The sequence below is a fragment of the Acinonyx jubatus genome, chromosome B2 (genome assembly GCF_027475565.1).
Source record: "Acinonyx jubatus isolate Ajub_Pintada_27869175 chromosome B2, VMU_Ajub_asm_v1.0, whole genome shotgun sequence".
Lineage (NCBI taxonomy): Eukaryota > Metazoa > Chordata > Mammalia > Carnivora > Felidae > Acinonyx > Acinonyx jubatus.
The window spans coordinates 120,764,604-120,785,664 of NC_069385.1; the positions used below are offsets into that span (position 1 = coordinate 120,764,604).

At 46.8% G+C, this 21,061-nt stretch overlaps 2 protein-coding genes across 4 annotated transcripts; one reads left to right on the forward strand and one right to left on the reverse strand.

Moving 5' to 3' along the window:
- Nucleotides 1–5,247: 5,247 nt before the first annotated feature.
- On the reverse strand, nt 5,248–10,724 carry PRR3 (proline rich 3). 3 transcript variants are annotated; one of them, XM_015062714.3, is made up of 5 exons: nt 10,312–10,724; nt 9,518–9,580; nt 7,442–7,624; nt 6,801–7,091; nt 5,248–6,526 (listed from the first exon to the last, which is right to left on the reverse strand). In XM_015062714.3, exons 1-5 carry the CDS (start codon nt 10,418–10,420, stop codon nt 6,420–6,422), a joined length of 753 nt encoding a protein of 250 aa, XP_014918200.2. In that variant the 5' UTR covers nt 10,421–10,724; the 3' UTR covers nt 5,248–6,419. The 3 variants fall into 3 exon arrangements, with proteins under 3 accessions (XP_014918200.2, XP_026908636.1, XP_014918201.2); XM_027052835.2 differs by lacking the exon at nt 10,312–10,724 and adding an exon at nt 9,827–10,160; XM_015062715.3 differs by lacking the exon at nt 7,442–7,624 and having other exon boundaries at nt 10,312–10,533.
- A 499-nt stretch (nt 10,725–11,223) lies between these two features.
- GNL1 (G protein nucleolar 1 (putative)) lies at nt 11,224–18,558 on the forward strand. The gene is made up of 12 exons (XM_015062713.3): nt 11,224–11,612; nt 12,022–12,187; nt 12,561–12,697; nt 12,856–13,007; nt 13,115–13,186; nt 14,159–14,366; nt 14,535–14,630; nt 15,029–15,223; nt 16,997–17,175; nt 17,253–17,415; nt 17,699–17,839; nt 18,209–18,558. Exons 1-12 carry the CDS (start codon nt 11,540–11,542, stop codon nt 18,448–18,450), a joined length of 1,824 nt encoding a protein of 607 aa, XP_014918199.2. The 5' UTR covers nt 11,224–11,539; the 3' UTR covers nt 18,451–18,558.
- The last annotated feature ends 2,503 nt before the right edge of the window (nt 18,559–21,061 follow it).

The following is a 21,061-nucleotide window of genomic DNA, read 5'->3' on the forward strand; positions in this document are numbered from 1 at the left end:
TGTTTTTACTCGTCAACTCTGTTTCTCTTCCAGGTTTTCCATCAAGAAATCACACCACCTTTCATTTAGTTACTTGGGCCCAAACTTGAAAAGTCATTCTCTTTCTCAATTCCCCCTCATCATACTTCATTTCTTTAAAAAATATATTTATTGGGGTGCCGGGTGGCTCAGTTGGTTAAGCGTCCGACTTTGGCTCAGGTCATGATCTCACTGTTCGTGAGTTTAAGCCCTACATCAGGCTCTGTGCTGACAGCTCAGAGCCTGGAGCCTGCCTCAGATTCTGTGTCTCCTGCTCTCTGCCCCTCCCCCACCCACACTCTGTCTTTCAGAAATAAACATTAAAAAAATTTAAATATATATATGTATATATATATATATATAGAGAGAGAGAGAGAGAGAGAGAGAGAGAGCGCGCGTGCGCACACACACATGGTATATGCCAGGCACTCTTTTAGGCTCCTGGGATCAGTGAATGAAATAAAGATCTCTGCTTACATTTCTAGCAGGGGAGATAATGCTAAGGAAAAAAGAAAATACAGGTCAAGGTAAAAAGTATCAGGAGGGCAGGGGTTATAGTACTAGAATGTTCATGAAGCCTCAGTGAGGTGAAATTCAAGCAAATTCTTGAAGAAGGTGAGATTTTTGGCTGTATGGATTTCCAGGAAAGGAGGCTTGCTGGGAGAAGGTATAGCTACAGCAATGCTCTATAGCAGAAGTATACTTGACATATATGAGGAGCAAACAGCAAGGAGGCCAGAGTGGCTGGAGCAGTGTGAATGAGAAGTTGTTGGAGAGGCAAACAGAGAAGTAAAGCAGGGTCTGGATTGGGAAGGGTCTTGCAGGTCATCAAGAATTTGGCTTCTTGGAGTGCCTGGGTGGCTCAGTTGGTTAAGTGGTGGACTTCTGCTCGGGTCATGATCTCATGGTCCGTGAATTCGAGCGTCACCCTCACGTTGGGCTCTGTGCTGACATCTCAGAGCCTGGAGCCTGCTTTGGGTTCTGTGTCTCTGTCTCTCTGCCTCTCCCCTGCTTGCACTCTGTCTCTCTCTCTCTCAAAAATAAATACACTTAAAAAAATTAAAAAAAATTTTTTGCTTTTATTCTTGACTAAAATAGAAAGTCATTACAAGGTTTTGAGCAGAGCAGTGACATGACCTGGCCTACATATTAAAAGGATGACTTTGCAGGTCGAGCTGAGAATAAATTGTTCAACAGTTTATTCTCATAAACTGAGGGTCACAGGGTGGGGAGGAATGGCAGAAGCAGGGTGACATGTTAGGGGGTGTTGGTGACTCAGACCAGGGCAATGGTATTGGAGGTGGAAAAAAGGACTGATTTCTGGATATGTTTGAAAAAGTGCCAGCAGGTTTTGTAATGAGTTGGATTTTGGATGTCAGGTGTGACAATAAATAAGTAAATAAATAAATAAATAAATAAATAAATAAGACTCCAAGGTTTCTGGACTGAGTAAGTAGGAAGGTGGAGTTGCCATCAACTGAGACTTTAAGACATATCCCAAATCTGCCTACCTCTCTCCACCTTTACCCCAGACCAAGCCACCATCTCTTTTCCCTGGACCACCAAAGTGGTCCCTAACTAGTGGCCCTGCTGTCATTCTCATTCTCTAGTCTCTCTTCACACCTACATTAGTAGTAGTTTTAAAAATGTAAATCAGTTGGGGCACCTGCGTGGCTGCAGCTCAGGTCATAATCTCATGGTTCATGAGTTTGAGCCCCATGTCGGACTCTGTGCTGACAGCTCAGAGCCTGGAGACTGCTTTGGATTCTGTGTCTCCCTGTCTCTCTGTCCCTACCCCAGTCTCTCTCCTCTCTCTCTCTCTCTCAAAAATAAAACGTTAAAAAAAAATTAAATGTAAATCAGTTGTGGGGCACCTAGGTGGCTGTTGAGTCACTTGAGCATCTGACTCTTAAAAAAAATTTTTTTTTATTACATTTCTTTATTTTTGAGAGGCAGAGAAGGACAGAGTGCGAGTGGGGGAGGGACAGAAAGAGAGGAAGACACAGAATCCGAAGTAAGCTCTAGGCTCTGAGCTGTCAGCACAGAACCAGATGTGGGGCTCAAACTCTCAAACCGTGAGATCATGACCTGAGCTGAAGCCAGACTCAACCGACTAAGCCACCCAGATGCCCCAAGCATCTGACTCTTGATTTCACCTCAGATCATGATCTCTCTGGTTCAAGCCTGGAGCTGCTTGGGATTCTCTCTGCCCCTTCCCTGCTCTCGCGGGACTGACTTGCGCGTGCACGCGCACTCTCTCTCTCTCAAAAATAAACTTAAATGTAAATCAGCTGTTCAAACCCTCAGAATAAAATTCAAGTGCTTTGCCAAAGCCTACCAGGTTCTGTATGACCCGGCCCCTGTTGAACTTCCTGATCTCATCTCCCATAGTCTAGCCGTACTGGCCTTCTGTTTTACTTCAAACTCATTCCTGCCTCAGGGCTTTTGTGATGTTCCCAATGCTTGGAATGCACGTCCCTCAAATATTCATATGGTTGCTTTTTTATTCAATTTCAGCCTCTATTCACATCTTATCTCCTCTAAGAGGCCCTATTGTAGTATTGATTTATTCTCTTCCACCTGTCACTCTCCAGCCTCTTCCTTCACTTTTTCTTTAGAGCACTTATTACTTAAGATTATATTACACATGTACTTATTGTCTATCATCCTCAATAGGTTGTAAGCACCATATAGGTAGGAATTTTGTCTTTCTCATTTTTATATCCCCAGCCCCTAAACAATGCCTAGCCCAGAGTAGGCATTAAAGTATTTATTGAATTAATGTGAAACTTACATAAGACAATAAGTGTAAAAACTTGACATGGTACCTTGCACAGAGGAAGCAAAGAGAAGACGCTACACTCTGAGATCTCTCCTCAAACCTCTCTGGCCATCTCTCCTCAATCCCCTTGTCAGGTTCATCCTTGTCCTTATTTGGCTATCAAATGTCAGCCCTCCTCAAGGCTGTCAGGTTATCCTGAGCCCTCTCTTCTTCCCATTTGACATTCTCCTCTCAGGTGATTTCAGCAAGATTCTTCAGAGTTCTATCCCAACCACCATGTCTTGAGTAGCCCCCAACCATTATTCTCTATATAGTACTCCCAATCACAACCTGTAATTATTCATCTGTTCACTTTTGAGAAAAACAGCCCCTGACGATGGGATCCTAACAGCTAGGCCATTGAGCTCAGGTTGAACATAACCTCATAGAACACCAATGTCAGACAAGGTTACTGTGACTGTCATAAAGTAAGACAAAGTTTAGAATCTTTCTAAACACAAAGATAAGATCATTGTGCAAACCATAAATATTAAACAGCCCCCTCAGCTAAAATGAATGGTTTTTTAACCAGCCACAGCTTTAGCCATGTTTCATTCCTCCCTCCTTCTAGGTAAGATTAAGAAGTGCAATCATAGAATTGCCCTCACTTCCTGACAGCACCCAATCCAGAACAATTTCATTTCCTTGAACCCTCCCCCCAAATCACCTAACACAAACCTTTAATTCTGTCATTCTTAACCCTCTTAGGGAGATGGTTTCTGCAGACGAAATAAATCCAACTGTTCAACCACAGGTGTGTATGTTCCTCATGGTCTTTGGCTAGAGGGTATTGACACTTTGTCTTATTCTCTGTTGCATCCACAAATTTTAGCAGAGTAGCTGAGGACATTCATCCTGAAAGTCCAATTATTTTGTTTAATATGTAGCTGCCTGAATAAAGAGTACTTTTCCAAGCCTCAGTGGCAAGCTAGGTATTGGCCACAAGACTGTTATGGCCAGTGGCACAAGGTTGAAGTTGTGTTAGCTTTAAGGAAATTTCCTCCAACACAGGTGGTATCCTCTGCCCTTCCTGGTCCATACTGAGGCTTGGAGCATGGATAAGCAAGCTAAAGCTTCACTTCCCAAACCATGAATAAAAGGATCTGACTCAAGGAATTATGGAGCTGAAACCTGGAGGGATGGGTTCTGAATACCTGAGGACCTTGTGGTGGCATGATGCCTTGGACTACCTCTGAAGTTGTGAAACATAAACTTCTAAGACTAATTTTGTTCTGTTACAACTAACTGAAAAGCTGATAAACTGGGCCATAGCAGGCACTTAATATTTAGGGAATAAATGTTTCTATGCGTATGGTTTAACTGCCATCTATATGCAAAAAACTCAGATATGCAGCAGACATTTATGTCACTAGTTTTAATCTAAATACCAAACCTATATGTGCAAATACCTTTTTTATCTCTCTTCTTGTAAGTCTTAAAAGGAAGCTAATTTCAAAAACAAATTAGCAGCATTATGCCTGTTTTCTTACCCTTTTTTTTTTTAAAATGGTAGTTATGCAAACCAGAAAAACCTAACATACTAAAAACTAAAACCTAAAATACTTCCATTTTGATCTATTTTCAAATTACTTTTCTTCCATTCCAGTCCCCAAGCCTATACCATCATCACAACTCACCTGGACTACTGAAGTTCCCTTCGAAGGCATTTCCAAGCCTGGCCAGCTGTATATATTGAGTGGATCTTCCTGAAAAACTAATCTAATCCATTATACTCACCTGCCTAAAACTCTTCAAAGGCTTTGGTCTTAAGACCCAAATCTGTGTTCTGCAAGGTTCTGAGTGGTCTAGTTCCTCTTTCTTCTGCCTCATCTCCTACTCTTCCCAACTCTAAGCAAACACTTCACTCTCCCACCTCACTTCCTTCAGGGCTTAGTGTAAAGGTCACCTTCCCAGTCTCCTTTTATTACATACTCCCTTTTCATCATGTCTTGCTTTTGACAAATGCAACCTTACACATGTTCCTGATTTTATGATTAACGGGTGTCCCCTATAAATTCATTGGTTTTGTCTGTTATTTCTAGTGCCTAGTGTATTGTCAGGCCCACAGTCACTCCACATATATTTGCTGAAAGACTGTTTTGTCATTACCACTCCCATAAACATCAAATCTACAAACATGGGTAAAGTCTTTAAAAATTACTCCACGGATACTTGGCCTTTCTTTTTTCCTATAAAATTTTACCCTTGAACATAATACAGCCTGGTGTGTATTTGATGCTTATAGGTTAATGGGACCTCACTGGTTCCTTCAGATTGAAAGAAACTCAAGCGTTGTCTTCTCTATTACTACTGTATATGAACAAATGAAAGAATAAAGTTGACTCCAACAAGAACAGCCTCATCTGTACCTCCAGAGATGACTGGAACACAGGGATTGAAGAAAATGCTTGTTTCCACTGCATTTATTACTAATATAAAAAAATGTTAAAAAGAAAAAAAATTCATTCTTTCTCCAACGGCTCTCATCCTTCCCTCTTGCCCACACAACTCCTGACCCATTTCCTCAGGGCCAGTTCAAAACTGAGCCTGTTCACTGCCGTTTTCACAGAAAACAACCAGTGCCAGGGATGCAGGGAAGAAGGTTAGACGAGGGCGACAGTACTGTCCAGGTTCCACCCAAAGGTAGGCCGGGTGGAGATTCACAGAATTCAGACGAAAGGGCTGGTGGCCTCACAATGACATAGTCTAACTAAAGTGGGCTGGAGAGGAGACAGGGTTGCCCATCAGAAGCTTTAGAGGACATTTCATGGGCTTGTGTCAAACTCAGAAAAACCGACACCAGGATGGGGAGACCAGGGAGGCAGTCTTGCAGAAAGGTTCACAATTCTCCCACGTTGGGAGGCGTGGAAAGTCTAGAGGGCACCGAGTCTCACTTGTTTTGGCAGAAAAACTTACTCTAGTGTTGGGAAGTCACAAAGATGCCACAGACACTGAGAGAGGCTATGTACGAGGGGATGCACAGTTTCACAAAGCACAGTGATCACAGACCAGAGCGGTGGGGATCATGCTACTGACGCAGAAACTACAAAATCCAAAAGCAGGGAGAGTGGCCTTTCAGGAAGTAACTCTGCACCAGTCATCCATACTCAACCCCAGGTCAACCTGGTGAGTTTCACAGAGCAACTGGCAACTTTTGGGGTAAGGGTTGTCACATAAAAAGGACTTAAGCAGCTAGATGGGAATGGTAGGAAATTGCTCCAGAGCTCTCAGGAATTGAGGGCAGTACTGGGGGCTGGGTGGGCAGATGCACAAGAAACAGCACCAAAGAGGTTTCCTGTTCAGCAGTCAGTTGGTGAGGGGTAAGAGGATCCAGGAGGCAGTTGAAGGGAGCAAAGATGGGGTCCCGAAGGCGAGTCTCTGGAGGCTGGATCACACACTGGGCACCAGTGATGAAACACAACTCTGAACCCCAAACGGGAAGGTGACAGATGGGGGTGGGTGTCACTGACTGAGGGTGGTGGGTGGAACAGCCTCACAGTAGCCATCACAGGGCCACAGGGAAATATATGGCCGCTAGGTCACAGAGGGCTCCTTCCAGCCTGGATGGGAAGGCACAGTCTCACAGAGGAGGTCCATTGACGCCTGGGTGGTAGAAGGCACAGAGGTCCTCATATCGACAGTGGCCCTTTTTGGCAAAGTGTCGGCAGACAGGGCGGTTGGATTTGTCTGTGAACAAGTAAAAATTGGGCAGTTTAAAATATAAGAAAGAAAATAAGATATAACAAAAACCAGAAATAGAGAGGGCAGTCAGATTTCCTACTCCCTACCATTTCCAGGTATTTATTTGGTAGTGGTAGTGATAACGGTAGTCATTCTCTGGCAGAAAAACACATTCAGGGCTACTTCTACTTCAAAAGGACAAAGGACAGCCCAAAAGAGAAGAGTCACAGGCATTAAAAAAAAAAAAAAAAAAAAAAAAAAAAAAAAAAAAGGACCTCACCTTCCATAACTTGGGGGCCATCCTTGGGTGGGCAGGCATTTTTGATAAGAGACCAACTTTTGAGCCTTCGAGGATTTCTCTGCTCTTTGTGAAAGCCTCCCCTGGAAGGACCCCCATGGCCTGGTCCAGGAAAAGGAGGTTCAGTATTGGCCCCCCACCAACCACGACCATATGGGCCACATCTGGGGCCTACGCCCCCCCGAATTGGGCCTCTGCCCCGGGGAGGAGGTGGGAGACTCAGCAGTGGTGGAATCATTGGTCCCCTTGAGCCTGGAGGACCTCTGTGAAGAGCTGGAGAGAAAGAGAAAGACAGACACGGAAAGGTCATCAGTGGCCACCTTAATCCTGAGAAAAAAGCCCTGTGTTTTTGTTCTTTTACTTTTTATTGAAGTACAATATACATAGAGAAAAATACGCCAATTTTAAAAGCACAACTCAATTACCATCAAAGTAAACACACCTGTGTTTTTACCACCCAGGTAAAGGGATAGAGCCTTCTTAGCACTCAGAAGTCCTCCCCCCATTTGTGCCCCTCCTCCCCCCCATTCCACCCTCCTCCCCAAAGGGAACCACTATCCTGACTTCTAGCACCATAGGTTAGTTTTTGCCTGTTTTTGAACTTCGCATAAATGGAATCATACAGTCTGCATTCTTTTCTGTCTGGCTCCTTTCGCTCAACATCGTGTTTGTGAGATTCATCCAAGTTGCCTGTAGCAGGAGTTCGTTCATTTTCATTGCAGTGTAGTATCCCATTGCATGCACACACAACAACTTATTTATCCATTCTACTGATGGTGGACATGTGGGTGGATTCCAGTTTGGGGCTATAACGAAAAATGCTGCTATGAACATTTTTATACATGTCTTTGTTACACATATGTATGCATTTCTGTTGAGGATAAACGTAGTATAGGTATTGTTGGGTCCTAGGGTATATGTATGGTAAAATTTAATGAAGTCAAACTTTCTTTTTCAAAGTGGCTGTACCAATTTACACTCCCACTGGCCATTGTTCCATAGCCTTGACAACACTTAGTAATATAAATTTTTTTCATTTTTGCCATTCTGGGGAGTTTTTGTTTTTAAATTGCGGTAGAACACGTAACATAAAATTTGCTGTCTTTTTTTTTTAAAGCAAACTCCATGCCCAACATGGGGCTCGATCTCACAACTCTGAGATCAAGAGTCGCATGCTCTACTGAATGAGCTAGCCAGGCACGTAAAATTTGCCATCTAAATATTTTTAAGTGCACGTTTCAGTAGTGTTCAGTAAATCCTCACTGTTGTGAAACAGATCTTTAACAACTCTCCTTTCCTCCACTCAGCTCCTGGCAACCACATTCTACTTTGCTTCTGTGAATCTGATTACTTCTGATACCTCAAATAAGTAGAATCATACAACATTTGTCTTTTTCTGACTGGCTTGTTTCATTTAGCAAGAAGGCCTCAAGGTTCATCCATGCTATATAACACACAAGGATTCTCTTCCTTTTTGGGGATGAATAATATTCCATTGTATGAATATACCATATTTTGTATATCTATTCATCTCTCAATGGACACTTCGGTTGCTTCTGGCTCTTGGCTATTGTAAATAGTGCTGCAAGAATAGGAGTGTGCAAATATTTCTTCAAGATCCTGCTTTCCATTCTTTTGGATATGTACCCAGAAGTGGGACTGTTGTATCACATGGTAGCTCTATTTCTAATTTTTTTGAGGAAACGCCATAGTGTTTTCCATAGAATTGCATCATTTTACTATCTTAGCAACAGTGCACAAGGGTCTCAACTTCAAAGTGGTGTGTTTTTATCTTGCAGTTATTTGACAACTAATGATACTGAGTTCTTGGTCACATGTTCTTGGTCACTTAGATCTCAGTTTTTGAGAAACAGCTGCTCTGGTCCTTTGCCCACTTTTCTAACAGGTTGTCTAGAAGAGTTCTGTATATATTCTAGATATGAGCTCTTTATTGGTTATACTTATTGCAAATATCTTCTACTCTCTAGCTTCCTATTAATTTCTTAATGGTGTTATTTGGTTGATAAAAGTTTAATGTAGTTCAGTTTATCAATCTTTCCTTTATGGTTAGTGTGTGTGTGCTTCTTGTCTGTTTAAGAACTCGTATCTCCTCTAAGACTATGAAATGTATTTATTTTCTTTACCTTTAACACTCAGATCTACAGTTCATGTGGAATTGATGTTTACACATGAATAGTTCAGATTTCATCCCCCCCACCCGTGAATATCCAATTGATCCAGCATGATCTACTGCAACAACCACTATTTCAGCTCGATCTTCATTACAAATGAGTGTCTACATATGTGCAGGCCTGTTACTAGTCTCTTTGTACTGAGATACTGATTTATGACAATACCACATCATAGTAACCATAGTTTTACAGTAATAAGTCCTCCTATTTCAAGACTGTCTTTGCAATCTCTCAGCCTGATCCTTTGCATTTCCACGTAATAACACAGAAGGCTTATTTCCATTATAGGGATTGTAACTGGGAATGCATTGAATCTGTAGATCAATTTGGGAAGAAGTGACATTTTTACATCATTGAGCTTTCCAATCTGTGAATATACAACATTTTTCCATTAATTTACGTAAAGAATCCCTGATGTTTTGGTTTTGAGTCCTTCCTGGGTTGTAGTCCCTCCCTTGCTCCCTTCTCCAGGACCTAATCAAAGGATCAGAGCCCCCTTGTCCTCACCTGACTTGGGGTCACCAGGCTTTCCATTGGCCATGGGGGGAGGGCCCAGAAGGCTGGGTGGTCCTAAGAGTAGACACGAAAATATAGTCACCAGAATGGACTAAAGTACTGATGATCCTGCTATGGTTTTCTGCTACTCATCTTTTAATCCAATCAGTACAGCCAGATATATTCTCAGCAGTGTTACAAGTTGTTAGCCCATCTATCTGCCCTTTCCTCTGCAAAGCGTTCTCAGAGTTTGAAAAAAAAAAAAAAAAAAAAGTAGAGACTCAGTCAAAGAGAGCACACAATGCGGAAAGGATACTTAACAGCTTTCTCTTTCCCTCACATAGTTGCTATCCAAAACATCCCAGGTGATTCCAGAGGTAATCCAATTCCTCTCCCTAACTATTGGCCAATCAGAGCGATCCCTTCACACCTCCCGCCCCAAAGTAGTTTAGAGAAGGCAGCATTTCCACTTTCTCTGTGCAAGTCTGGTCACAAGTTGTTATTCTAGACATCGCAATCTGCAACCTCTCCAGGCCCCCCCCCCCCTTGCCTTCTGCGGCTGCGCACACGAGCTCTTTATCCTTTTCTCCCTTGTCTTCTTCAGAAAGGTTAGGGGCCGGATGGAAGTTGAGGAGTCAAGGAGGAGAACTCGCTCAGGACTCCACATCGGACAGCCTCCTATCCCCGCCCCAGCGCTTGCGCCCTTCCTTCTTCCGTTAGAGCCCCCTCCCCCGCGCCTTTTCAGACCCCATCCCCTTGCCTTGACCAGCTGACAGGCATGTGCACACCCCTCCCGGGCTCCTCACCTATGGGACTCCCATCCTCCTCGTCTCCAGTCTCTTCCCGCTCTGGCAGCGGGGGCTGCTGCAGTGGCGGCTGCTGCTGCTGCTGACTCTGCTTCTTTCGTTTCGGCATCGTGGTTGCGGCAATGGCTGCAGCGGGATTTGGAGGGCAGTGAGGAAGGGGCACGCTGGGATTCTGTTTCCGCTTCCGTTGGGTGGACTGAGAAGCTGAGGCTCCTGCCCCTTCATTTCCGGAAGGCTCCGGGGAGCCTTTGTGGGGCTCGGTCTCTGCCAGACGATAATGGCAGGCCCAAGCCTTCTTTTTGTTGCGTTCCTATCAATGCTTAAAGAAAATTCTTCTCTTCTCTCCTCGCTGAAAAGACCCCACAACCGGCTCCTCACAATGTGCCATAGAGTCGATAGGCTGTCGGGCCAGAAGGCCTGAGACCGCTGTCGCACCTTTAAGTCGCCACATCCGGTCCCGGGTTACCATAGTAACAGCTGAAGACACAACTTCGTGCCCTCTGACCTCTCTTCAAAAGTCCTTGTCCGGCCTGGGTTTCCCTCCTCGCCCGCGCTTGCCCGTATGATCTGTGCCCCTATCATCGTCCCACAAGGAATTTTGGTCCCACGAAGGTGGCGCGCCCAGGACTCTTTAGACTGCCACCCGTCCCTCAAGACATCTGACCCTGTCCCCAGTGTAGCTCAGCAACTTGACTTCATTGCCAAGACACGCAGTCCGGTCTTTCCACAAAGGTCAAGCCCGGGGGTTGCTAAAATATCTTAAGCGCATCCACGCCTCTCTCTCCCCTAGGTGGTAGGACCCGCCCTCTGCTCCACCGACCCCTCCAGGTGAGTGGTAGCTTCCCCCAGCGCGCAAGGTAGTGATGACACGCGTCCCCCCTCTTCCGAACGCGAGTTGGTAGCGTCCGTGACGAAGTTAGCTTGATCCTCCCACGCGCGCCTCCTTCCTCGCCGCAGCTGCGCCCTGTCCGTGCCACTGAGTCTCACGTGCGGGTAGCCCACCCCGCATCTTCCTCTCGCCTCGCTGCCAGAGGAAAGTGGCTGTATTTCCCTTCGTCCGCCTTCCACTCAGGCCACTGGGGCGAATCGGCCAGGCCCGCTCGCTGACGTCACCTCATAGCCCCGCCCCCTCAAGGGTCCCAGGCCCTTGCGGCGGGGGTTGCCCGGGGGGAGTCCGTTGAGGCGGCCGGAGCTCGGCGGAGGTTGGGCCAGGTGACTGGTCCAGGCCATGCCGAGAAAGAAGCCCTTCAGCGTGAAGCAAAAGAAGAAGCAGTTGCAGGACAAGCGGGAGCGGAAGCGAGGTCGGTGCAGGAGCGAGGGGAGGGGGCGGGGCTCGGGCTCTCGCACATCTGGAAGTAGGGGTGTGACGGCCGCACCTCTGCGGGGCGTGGGAGTGGGTGGTGGCCGCGCGCGGACGCTCGCGGGCCACCGCAGAGGGGATTCTCTTACCCCCGGCTCCTTGGAAGGGGTGGGAAAGGATGGATAGTTGGGGGAGGGGAACCCCTCCAGCTCTAACCGGGCGCCATCCCCGCAGGTCTCTGGTGGAGGAATGACTCCCCCCACACACATCCGGTAGGGTGTTGAGCGGGATGGCTGGGAGCCCCCGGCCTCAAAAGAAGTGGGGTCTTGTGAGAAACCAGGCTGACCGAGGAGGGGGTCTTACAGCCCCTTAGAACCCGCCAGCTCGGCGTCACCAACTCCTCCCCGCAGGGCTCCAAGATGGGCTGCGATCCAGTTCCAACAGCCGCAGCGGGAGCCGGGAGCGGCGGGAGGAGCAAACCGACACCTCAGACGGGGAGTCTGTGACCCATCATATCCGCAGGCTCAACCAGCAGCCTTCCCAGGGGCTGGGTCCTCGAGGCTATGACCCAAATCGGTGAGAGTAGGCGGGAGAGGGGGGTGTCCTGGTCCGGGCTTCCCCGCCCACCCGGATGTGAGAGTATTGGGGGAAACTCGGCTATTGCTGGTGGAGGAGATGGGGCTGGGATGCCACCGTTCTCCGCAGGCAGCTGGGCTCACCGGAGCAGGCCACAGTTCTCTCTTCCGGAGGGGCTGGAGAGAGTTCTTGGTTTTTAGAAGGGCGAGGCTTAGGGGAAGGTCGAATACTGTGGGAAATAGAGACTTGAGGGAGGGCTTACTGAAAGGAGACTTGAACAACTCTGAAGAGAAAGCTCTACGAAGTTGTCTGCCCAAGAGGGGAGTTTGTGGTCACAGGATTGCAAGAGATGGCGCGGTCCCTGTTCCATTAGATACCGGCTGCATTTTGAGCGAGACAGCCGGGAGGAGGTGGAAAGGAGAAAGAAAGCAGCCCGGGAGCAAGTGCTACAGCCGGTCAGTGCTGAGCTGCTGGAGCTGGACATCCGAGAGGTCTATCAGCCTGGCTCAGGTGAGAGGTCAACACACGGATGTTTGGGAGAGGCAGTGGGCTCGGGGAAGGAGCTTGGAAGAGGAAGACCTGACTGCCGGGAAGGAGAGGTTCTGCGATGTACTCTTGAGCCCTGAAACTGTTCTTAGACTTACTTGGACTTTTTCTTGATTTCCCAGTCCTGGACTTTCCCCGACGTCCTCCTTGGAGCTATGAGATGTCCAAGGAGCAGCTAATGAGCCAGGAGGAACGTAGCTTCCAGGAGTATCTTGCAAAGATTCATGGGGCTTACACCTCTGAGAAACTCAGCTACTTTGAGCATAATCTGGAGGTGAGAATGCAGTGGGGACAGGAGTGACCTTTCATCAAATTGGTCTGGGGTCGGGTAGGAGAGGGACTCCAGGCTTAGGTACTCTTCCACTGATGTTGTCTTTTTAGACATGGAGGCAGCTGTGGCGCGTGTTGGAGATGTCTGACATTGTCCTGCTTATCACTGATATCCGACATCCAGTGAGTACTGGGAATGAGGGTGGCAAGGGGGAGGGGGAAGGAAGATTCTTGTAGGGTAAAGGGCAGAGGCAGAAATTGGGAGCTGGAGAGGTATCTTTCATTTCTAGTCTTCTCTGTCAGTATGACTAATGTCTGCAGTCAGGAACTCAGTCTTTTATTCATCAGTGTCACAGCTTGCCACTTCTGCTCTGGTTAATTGATCCTTTTTTTTACTTCCTTTGATGAAAAACTACATAGTTTGTTTCCCATCCCACCAGAGCTAGACCCATAGAAAGTTCTAGTGTGGAGCTCCAAGGGATTCTGTGAAGGCAGCTAGGGCTTCCCCTGCTCCATCATGTTAGTCACTACAGAATTCAGCCTCACCTGCAATAGTGGTTAAGACAGTGGTTAAGGCTCTAGTCTCTGCTGCTAGATGACCCTTGTGTTAATCTGGCTTTACCACTTCATTGTTGTCCTCTAGTGAGAGAAAGGGAGGTCTGTGGGAACATTTAGGTTGGAAGTCCTTAACAACATATATACACGCATTGGTACACATATGTGTGCACTCACATGCACTCACACAGCCACACATGCTTGCCACAAACATGCACATGCATATGTGTGTGCATACGCATGTGTATAAACATAAGTGCGTGCACATAAAAATAGGTGTGAAGTTTGATCCCAACCTCCACCCCTATTCCTGACCCCAGCCTTTATCCCAGTGTGCTAGGTATTACTATTTCCTTGTCTTGTGTTTGGCTCATTTCCATTCCTAATTAGGACCTGTAAGAAGTTCCCCAGACAATTGCACAGGTATTGCTTACCATTACTTTATTTTCCTAGTTTAGTTTGGCTGATTTACTCTTTTGCCCCAGAATCTGCTACCACTAGAGTCTTGTCTCTGAGCTGTGCCTGGTGAGTGGGGAGCTAGAGGCAGAGAACTCTGGGTTGATCTCTCATTGCTCCCTCCTCTCACCAACCCTGTCCCAGGTTGTGAATTTCCCACCAGCACTTTACGAGTACGTGACTGGAGAACTTGGGTTGGCCTTGGTCTTGGTCCTGAACAAGGTGGATCTAGCCCCACCGGCTCTCGTTGTTGCCTGGAAGCATTATTTTCACCAGCACTATCCCCAGCTCCACATAGTCCTTTTTACCTCTTTCCCTCGGGATCCACGGACCCCACAGGACCCTAGTAGCGGTGAGTGGGCAATGAGGAAGGCAGTATGGGAGAGGTGGGTGGCAGGGGACAACAGGGAGAACAGAGAGGCTTGTTGACAAAGGAGTACCTGATATTGGTCTTAAGGGTGGTGGGTGAGATGGGGTGCATAAGCCCATGTGCTAACACTTTTGTGCTCTCTGATCTCAGTTTTGAAGAAGAGTCGGAGACGGGGGAGAGGATGGACTCGGGCACTAGGGCCGGAGCAGTTACTGAGAGCCTGTGAAGCCATCACTGCGGGGAAAGGTATATACCTCTTAGAGGAGAGCTGTGGGACGATATGTGGAAAGCCCAAGGCTTGAAGTCATTTTGCTTACCTTCCTTAAAGTCAGTGCCTTCTTTATGGATGTAGGCAAGAAGCCAGAGGGAGGGGTAGAAGAGGGAGCAGACTGACTTGGTGGCAACAGAGGCAGCAGGTAGACAGGAGCCCCAGTGGTCTGTTGCTTTCAGTCTTCCCAGTATTTTTCTGAAACTCAAACATTCATATGATTTCTGTGTGGGGTCAAGTGAAGGCTGGGGAGAATGTATTGTGCAGGTTGGCACTCTTGGGGCGCCAGTTACATCAGCTGTGCAGTGTATAGTCTGTGCAGTCATTTATGGTGGCCCTAGGGAGAACCTTCATCATAATCTCCTTCTTGGAACAGTGGACTTAAACAGCTGGCGGGAGAAGATTGCCCGAGATGTGGCTGGGGCCACCTGGGGAAATGGCTCTGGGGAGGAGGAGGAAGAAGAGGATGGACCTGCAGTCCTTGTGGAGCAGCAGACTGACTCAGCAATGGAGCCAACCGGCCCAACCCGGGAGCGCTACAAAGACGGAGTGGTGACCATTGGCTGTGTGGGTAAGGAAGCAATGGCCCATGCATGGCAGCCTCCTATGAGGTACAGAGTTTCACTCTTTGGAAAAGGAGGGTGTCGGCAATAGCGGAAGTATCCTGGCACCCCTGAGTTAAATTCCCCCTTTCCTTACCTCTTATTAATTTTGAGGAAGTTATTTACCCATTTTGAGTCTTAGTTACTTTGATTTTTAGAATGGGGATGCTGATACCCAATTAGAATGGATGTCAGGAATGAAGGGAATGGCATACAGAGAGCCTAATGATGCCTGACAGATAGTGATAATGGTAATAATCACGATTGTTGAAATCTAGTATTTATGTGGTACTTACTATGTACCAGGCGTTATTCTGAAAGACATAGATTTTAACTGTTTACATGGTAGTAATCAATAGTAGAGCAATCATTAAATCAGAGCAGGAGCTTTGTTAGCATTAGTATCTTTCTGAGCCTTATCCCATTAAGTTTGTTGTCAAGGAGCATCTTCCCTGAATTAATAGCCTTGTCTCTGCTCTTTTTGGGGAGGAAAGGAATGTATGATTAAGGCCCAGAGACCCTTTCCTTTGCTGTGGGACAGGCAGTCCTGAGGTTTCATTTACCTCTAGTTCTTAGCAAATATTTACTGAGTGCCGGGTGCTGTTCCAGGGATGGGTTATGCTGTTGTGAAAATGGCAGAGAAGTCCTTACCCTCACAGAGCTTATTTCCTTGAAAGTAAGTTGATTCATGATTTGAAATCATATTATTTAGGGGCATTGAAAGGTAGAGAGTGATTCAGCGAGGAGGGTTCTCATGCAAAATTCCCTCTGAGAAGAGCCCAGGATGTTCAGAGGAAGTAGCTATTTGGAGATAATGGGAAAAGGGCCTTCCTGACCAAGGGGTCAGTAAATGAGAGGGTCTTCATGTGGGAATGAGCTTGGTGATTTTTGGCTAAGCCAGAGTGTCAGGGCATTGGGGGATGGGAGCCATGGGGTTGAGTAAGATGGAGGAGAGGGGCAGGACCAGGGAGTTCAAGGTGAACTCAAGTGTGAAAGCTACTGGCTATAGAGCTGGGGCCTGGGATCTCAGTTGGGTAAGAAGAGAAGTAAGGACATGAGTTCAGTATTGAATAGTGGTTTTGTACTAGAGTCAGAGTTGAAGATTTATTGGAACTGAGGAAACAGAGTAAGTGAGCTGAATTGATAGGATGTCAGGGCAGAGAGAGTGGTGCCTGTGGTTGAGATTTTGAAGGTGTGAAGTGACAAGGTCCAGAGTACAACCTTGACAGTGGGTAGTTGAGGAAATGATCTTTGGAAAATAGATGCAGGCACTGAGAGGTCAGAGTGCTAAACAGAACACCTGTGCAGATACCAAAGTCACCCAGAATGACGGAGGTGGTCCTGAGAGAGCAGCAGTGAGCCCCCAAGGGTTTATAGTCTTCTTCTTGGACAAGTTGTAATGATTATGAGATACATGTTTCACTTGTGTTGGGCATTTGGTCTGCTGCAGGCACTGAACCACACAGTTCTATTTGTTTCTGTTTTATTTAATCCTGACTACTCACTTGTAAAATGAGGAAACAGGCTCAGAAAGTGAAGCAAATTGCCTTGAGGTTACAAAGCTGATAAGTGGAGAGGCCAGGATTCAACCCTGGCAGCCCAGAGCCTGATTTGTTTGAAACTTTTAAGGTTATACTGCTTCCTTGATTTCTGAGCTTTACTTCTCTTTTTCTCTATAGCTGTTGTCTTACCTGTCACAGAGTAGGGATCTGTCCAGTGTTAATTTTCCTTGCCTTCTTTAGGTTTCCCAAATGTGGGAAAGTCCTCGCTGATCAACGGGCTGGTGGGGCGGAAGGTCGTGAGTGTCTCCAGAACCCCCGGCCATACCCGATACTTTCAGACCTACTTTCTCACTCCCTCTGTGAAGCTCTGTGACTGCCCTGGCCTCATATTCCCCTCCCTTCTGCCCAGGCAGTTGCAGGTATGAGGTATGATGGGGCAGGGAGGGAGAGAAAGCAGAAGGCCAGGAACAGGCTGAGCATTCTTGTTTCCCCTCAGGTTTTGGCGGGGATCTACCCCATTGCCCAAATCCAGGAGCCATACACCGCAGTGGGCTATCTGGCCTCTCGAATCCCTGTGCAGGTCCTGCTTCACTTGCGCCACCCAGAGGCCAAGGATCCCTCAGCGGAACATCCCTGGTGTGCCTGGGACATCTGTGAAGGTGGGCTTCATGTTCCTGGCTTCTCCCCTTGCCCTTTACCCTGCTCTATCTCCTCTCCTCTTCTCAGAGGTTCTGCTCTTGGTAAAACATCTGGCTACTCATGCTTGGATTTCTGTCGTGGAGCCAGCAAGATCTGTGGCCAGAGAAAAGTGAAATGAAGCTGTGGCCAGAGAAAAGAGAAAATGTTCCAGAGAAAAGTGGAAGGACTACGTTATGGGAATAGGGTGATGGTGACTGGGTCCGGTTAACGGCTTCCCTCCCCATTATTCTTTTCTCTCTTCAGCCTGGGCAGAGAAACGTGGTTATAAGACAGCCAAGGCAGCCCGGAATGATGTGTACAGAGCAGCCAATAGCCTCCTGCGGCTGGCACTGGATGGCCGCCTCAGCCTGTGTTTTCATCCGCCAGGCTACAGTGAACAGAAAGGTCAGACAGCCAGTGTTCCTGTGCTATGATGTAGGCAAAAGGCTTTGTGGCTCAGGGTCAGATCTGGATTCTACACCTGTTAGCCAGCTCTGTGTTACTAAACATCTTTGAGACAGTTTCCTGATCTGCAAAACCAGGGTGATAGTTGCCTCCTGGTAAGGTGGTGGTAGAGAGTAGAGTTAATGTATGCAGAGCTGTTGTTCGGTGCCCAGCCCGTGGGAGTTTGAATGAATGAATGAATGAATGAATGAATGCCAGCAGCTACAGAACTGATTGTTACTCTTAGTTTTTGCTTCTTCCCCATCTTTCTCTGGCTTTAGTTCCTTGCTTAAAACTCTCCTCCATTCTTTTCTTGTTTTGGTTCCCCAGGCACCTGGGAGTCCCATCCGGAGACCACAGAGCTGGTGGTTTTGCAGGGCAGGGTGGGGCCAGCAGGTGACGAGGAGGAGGAGGAAGAAGAAGAGCTGAGCAGTTCCTGTGAGGAGGAGGGAGAGGAGGACCGGGATGCGGATGAGGAGGGGGAAGGGGATGAGGACACCCCAACTTCAGCTCCAGGGTCCAGCCTGGCTGCCCGAAACCCTTATGCCCTACTGGGCGAGGACGAGTGCTGAGTCCTTGCCCTGTGCCATCTGCTCCACCCAGTATCTCTGCTTTTGGACTGACCTGAGGGTACCTCCCCTCTGCCATCCCAATTGTGAATAAAGATTGTCTGCTTTGTAGCCCCTTCCCCAGATGGACTGAGGTGAGAGCGGCTGTTTTAGGCCGACAGTTGTGGGAGACTTCTCTCTTCTTCTCCCTTCTTTTCTCGTGCATTCTTTTTGGGAAGGAAGAGCTCTCTTAAGGGTTACTTCACTGGGTTCTAAGGCCCTGAAATCCACTGTCTCTGCTCACTTTCCCATTCTGCACTTTATGGATCCTGTTATCAACACGGGGCGGGGAAGTCACTTCAGGCTTTGAGGCCTGGTCTAAATCCAACCCTCTTTTGGAGTTCATGCCATTCCTTCCTTCTCAGATTTGAGCAGCAGCCTTGTGTGTTCCCTGCTGCTAGACCTGGGTTATACTAGGATCTTTTTGGAGAAGAAGTGGTAAGAGGTGTGACAAGCTGATGCCTCCATGTGAGATTTTTACAGGATTTATTGAAATTCAACAGCTACTTTTTGAGGGTCAACTGTTTGTCTGGATCTGTGCTAAGTACTGAGCATATAAAGATGCACGAACAGGACCTGACCTAAATGTGCAGCTTTGCCGTGATTAAGATCCCATTTTCAGATAACCAAGTTTTTGGATTAAGAAGGGTATGTGATGTTCTCCAAATCTTTGGGGCTCATACACTATAATTCTAGGACTTCCTGTTGATAGAATTTTTAGTTAAGACAATGTTTGTGAAAATGGTGATTAAATGTGTAGAAGTAGCATCTTAATTACTGGCAAACAAGTAGTGTGCACACTTACGATTTGAGCAGACCAGCCTCTTAAGTACAGTGTTAAGCTTTATTATTTAAAGGTCTACATGCATGGAAGGTCTGTGAGATTCATAAGGGAGGGCACAGAATCAGCCTTCTGAATCCCATTTGCCCTGGTTTTGGAATGGAGCTAAAATGAGCAGTGCAGGGTCTGAGCTAGAAGTCAGCAGGTAGACAGCTGTCTTATGGAGTCATGTGCATTTCAGCAGCAGTTAGTTCTCTTGTGAGTCAGGGTATTTTAACATTTGCTGTACTTTCTTAAGCAAGCAACTGGACTCCTAGACTTAATTCTTGGAGGAAAAGGAGAATGAGATTTGTTTTGTTGGCTGCCACAATGTTGTCTGGGTTGAGTGGTAGCAAAAAGTATTGTTTAACAGATTGACAAACCATTAGGTGTAGGGGAAGGAGAAAATGCGAGTACCAGATTTTTTCCCTTCACTCTAAAGCATCCCATGCAGGATCTGGGTCATGGGGCAGTTTTCGGTAATGCCAATAGAAACCCTGCAATCCAGGAGTGAAGGAAACTAAGTATATTTAGGAGAAGCTGATATGTTTGGCTTTTGAGGCCTAGTCACATACTCCCAAGCTCATCCTCTGTTGGTTCAGTGCAGACATAAGTCCTGCAATTTGCATTCCAGAACAAAGATTAAATACTGTGAGCATGTGAATGTGCTTAAAGGTTGCTCAAAATATGCTATAAAAGAGAAAAAGTCCCAGTTAGAGAAAAACCCATCTGTCTCCCATTTTTGGCTCTTTAGAAGGCTCTGATAGAAGAAAGGGGCTCCAGGCTCAGCTTCCTCTGAGGGTTCATGATGTTTAGGGAAGCAAGAGACTCATCTCCTGCTTAGATGAAGGGACGTTAGTGTTCTCAAAAAATGGAGAAAGGGGAGAAAATCAGAATTCTACTTGTCCGCCCACCCCCTGCCTCCACCACAATGCTGCTTCTCATTTATCTTTTTATCTTTGCTGTCTCTCTCATGAGTTTCACTAGGGCCATAGGGAGAATCTGGGGGTGGGGATGAAAAGTTGAGGCCTGGAGCTGGAGGGGAAGCTGAAGAGGGGGTAGGTTTATGCTAAAGACTTAGAAGGAGGCAATTCTAACATCCCCAATGGGCTATACTGTAAATGATTCTTCCCAGCCCCTGTCAGTGACTCACTCACTGTAGGAAAGTAACACTGGGAAAAGAACTATCTTAGCAATAAATAGATTCCAGAGAAGGATAAATAATACCTTAATACCAGTGCTTGGGGCTGAAGGTTGAAACTGTCTAAAAGAGACAAGCCAGGGTCCAGTCTCCCTTCCATGCTGATATACCCAACACCCCCGTCCTCACACTCCTTGGCCTGGGTCATGTCCACTATGGGGATACTTGACCATGGAGGTCTGGGGTCCTGACAGTTCCCATTGCTTCTGGCCTCTCTCTCTGTCTCTCTGTCTCTCTCTCTCTCTAAGTTTATGTATTTAAGTAATCTCTACATCCAATATGGGGCTCAAACTCATGACTCATGTGACTCAAGAGTCACATGCTCTACTGACTGAGCCAGCCAGGTACCTCTCTGACCAGTCTCTTGATGGAGAGAACTCATTGCTTCTCTCATTCATGCTGGCATTCTATTTAGACATTGAGCAACTTCCTCCTCCCCCCTCTTTTTTTTTTTTTTTTTTTTCAGACTGAGTTCTAATCCTGTTTCTGGGACAAGGTAGCTGTGTACAATATAGGGTAGTTCAGTTATCTGGGCCTTTTTATCTTAATATCTT

Bases quoted from the DNA above. Each gene is read 5' to 3' on its own strand.
- PRR3 (XM_015062714.3), bottom strand. From the start codon at position 10,420: ATGCCGAAACGAAAGAAGCAGAGTCAGCAGCAGCAGCAGCCGCCACTG. The intron at 9,581-10,311 runs GTGAGGAGCCCG...GTCTACTCTTAG, and splicing joins GGAGGATGGGAGTCCCATAG to GACCACCCAGCCTTCTGGGC. The intron at 6,527-6,800 runs GTGAGGTCCTTT...ACTTGTTCACAG, and splicing joins TGGCCCCCAAGTTATGGAAG to ACAAATCCAACCGCCCTGTC.
- GNL1 (XM_015062713.3), top strand. From the start codon at position 11,540: ATGCCGAGAAAGAAGCCCTTCAGCGTGAAGCAAAAGAAGAAGCAGTTG. The intron at 11,613-12,021 runs GTCGGTGCAGGA...TCCTCCCCGCAG, and splicing joins CAAGCGGGAGCGGAAGCGAG to GGCTCCAAGATGGGCTGCGA. The intron at 13,008-13,114 runs GTGAGAATGCAG...TTGTCTTTTTAG, and splicing joins ACTTTGAGCATAATCTGGAG to ACATGGAGGCAGCTGTGGCG.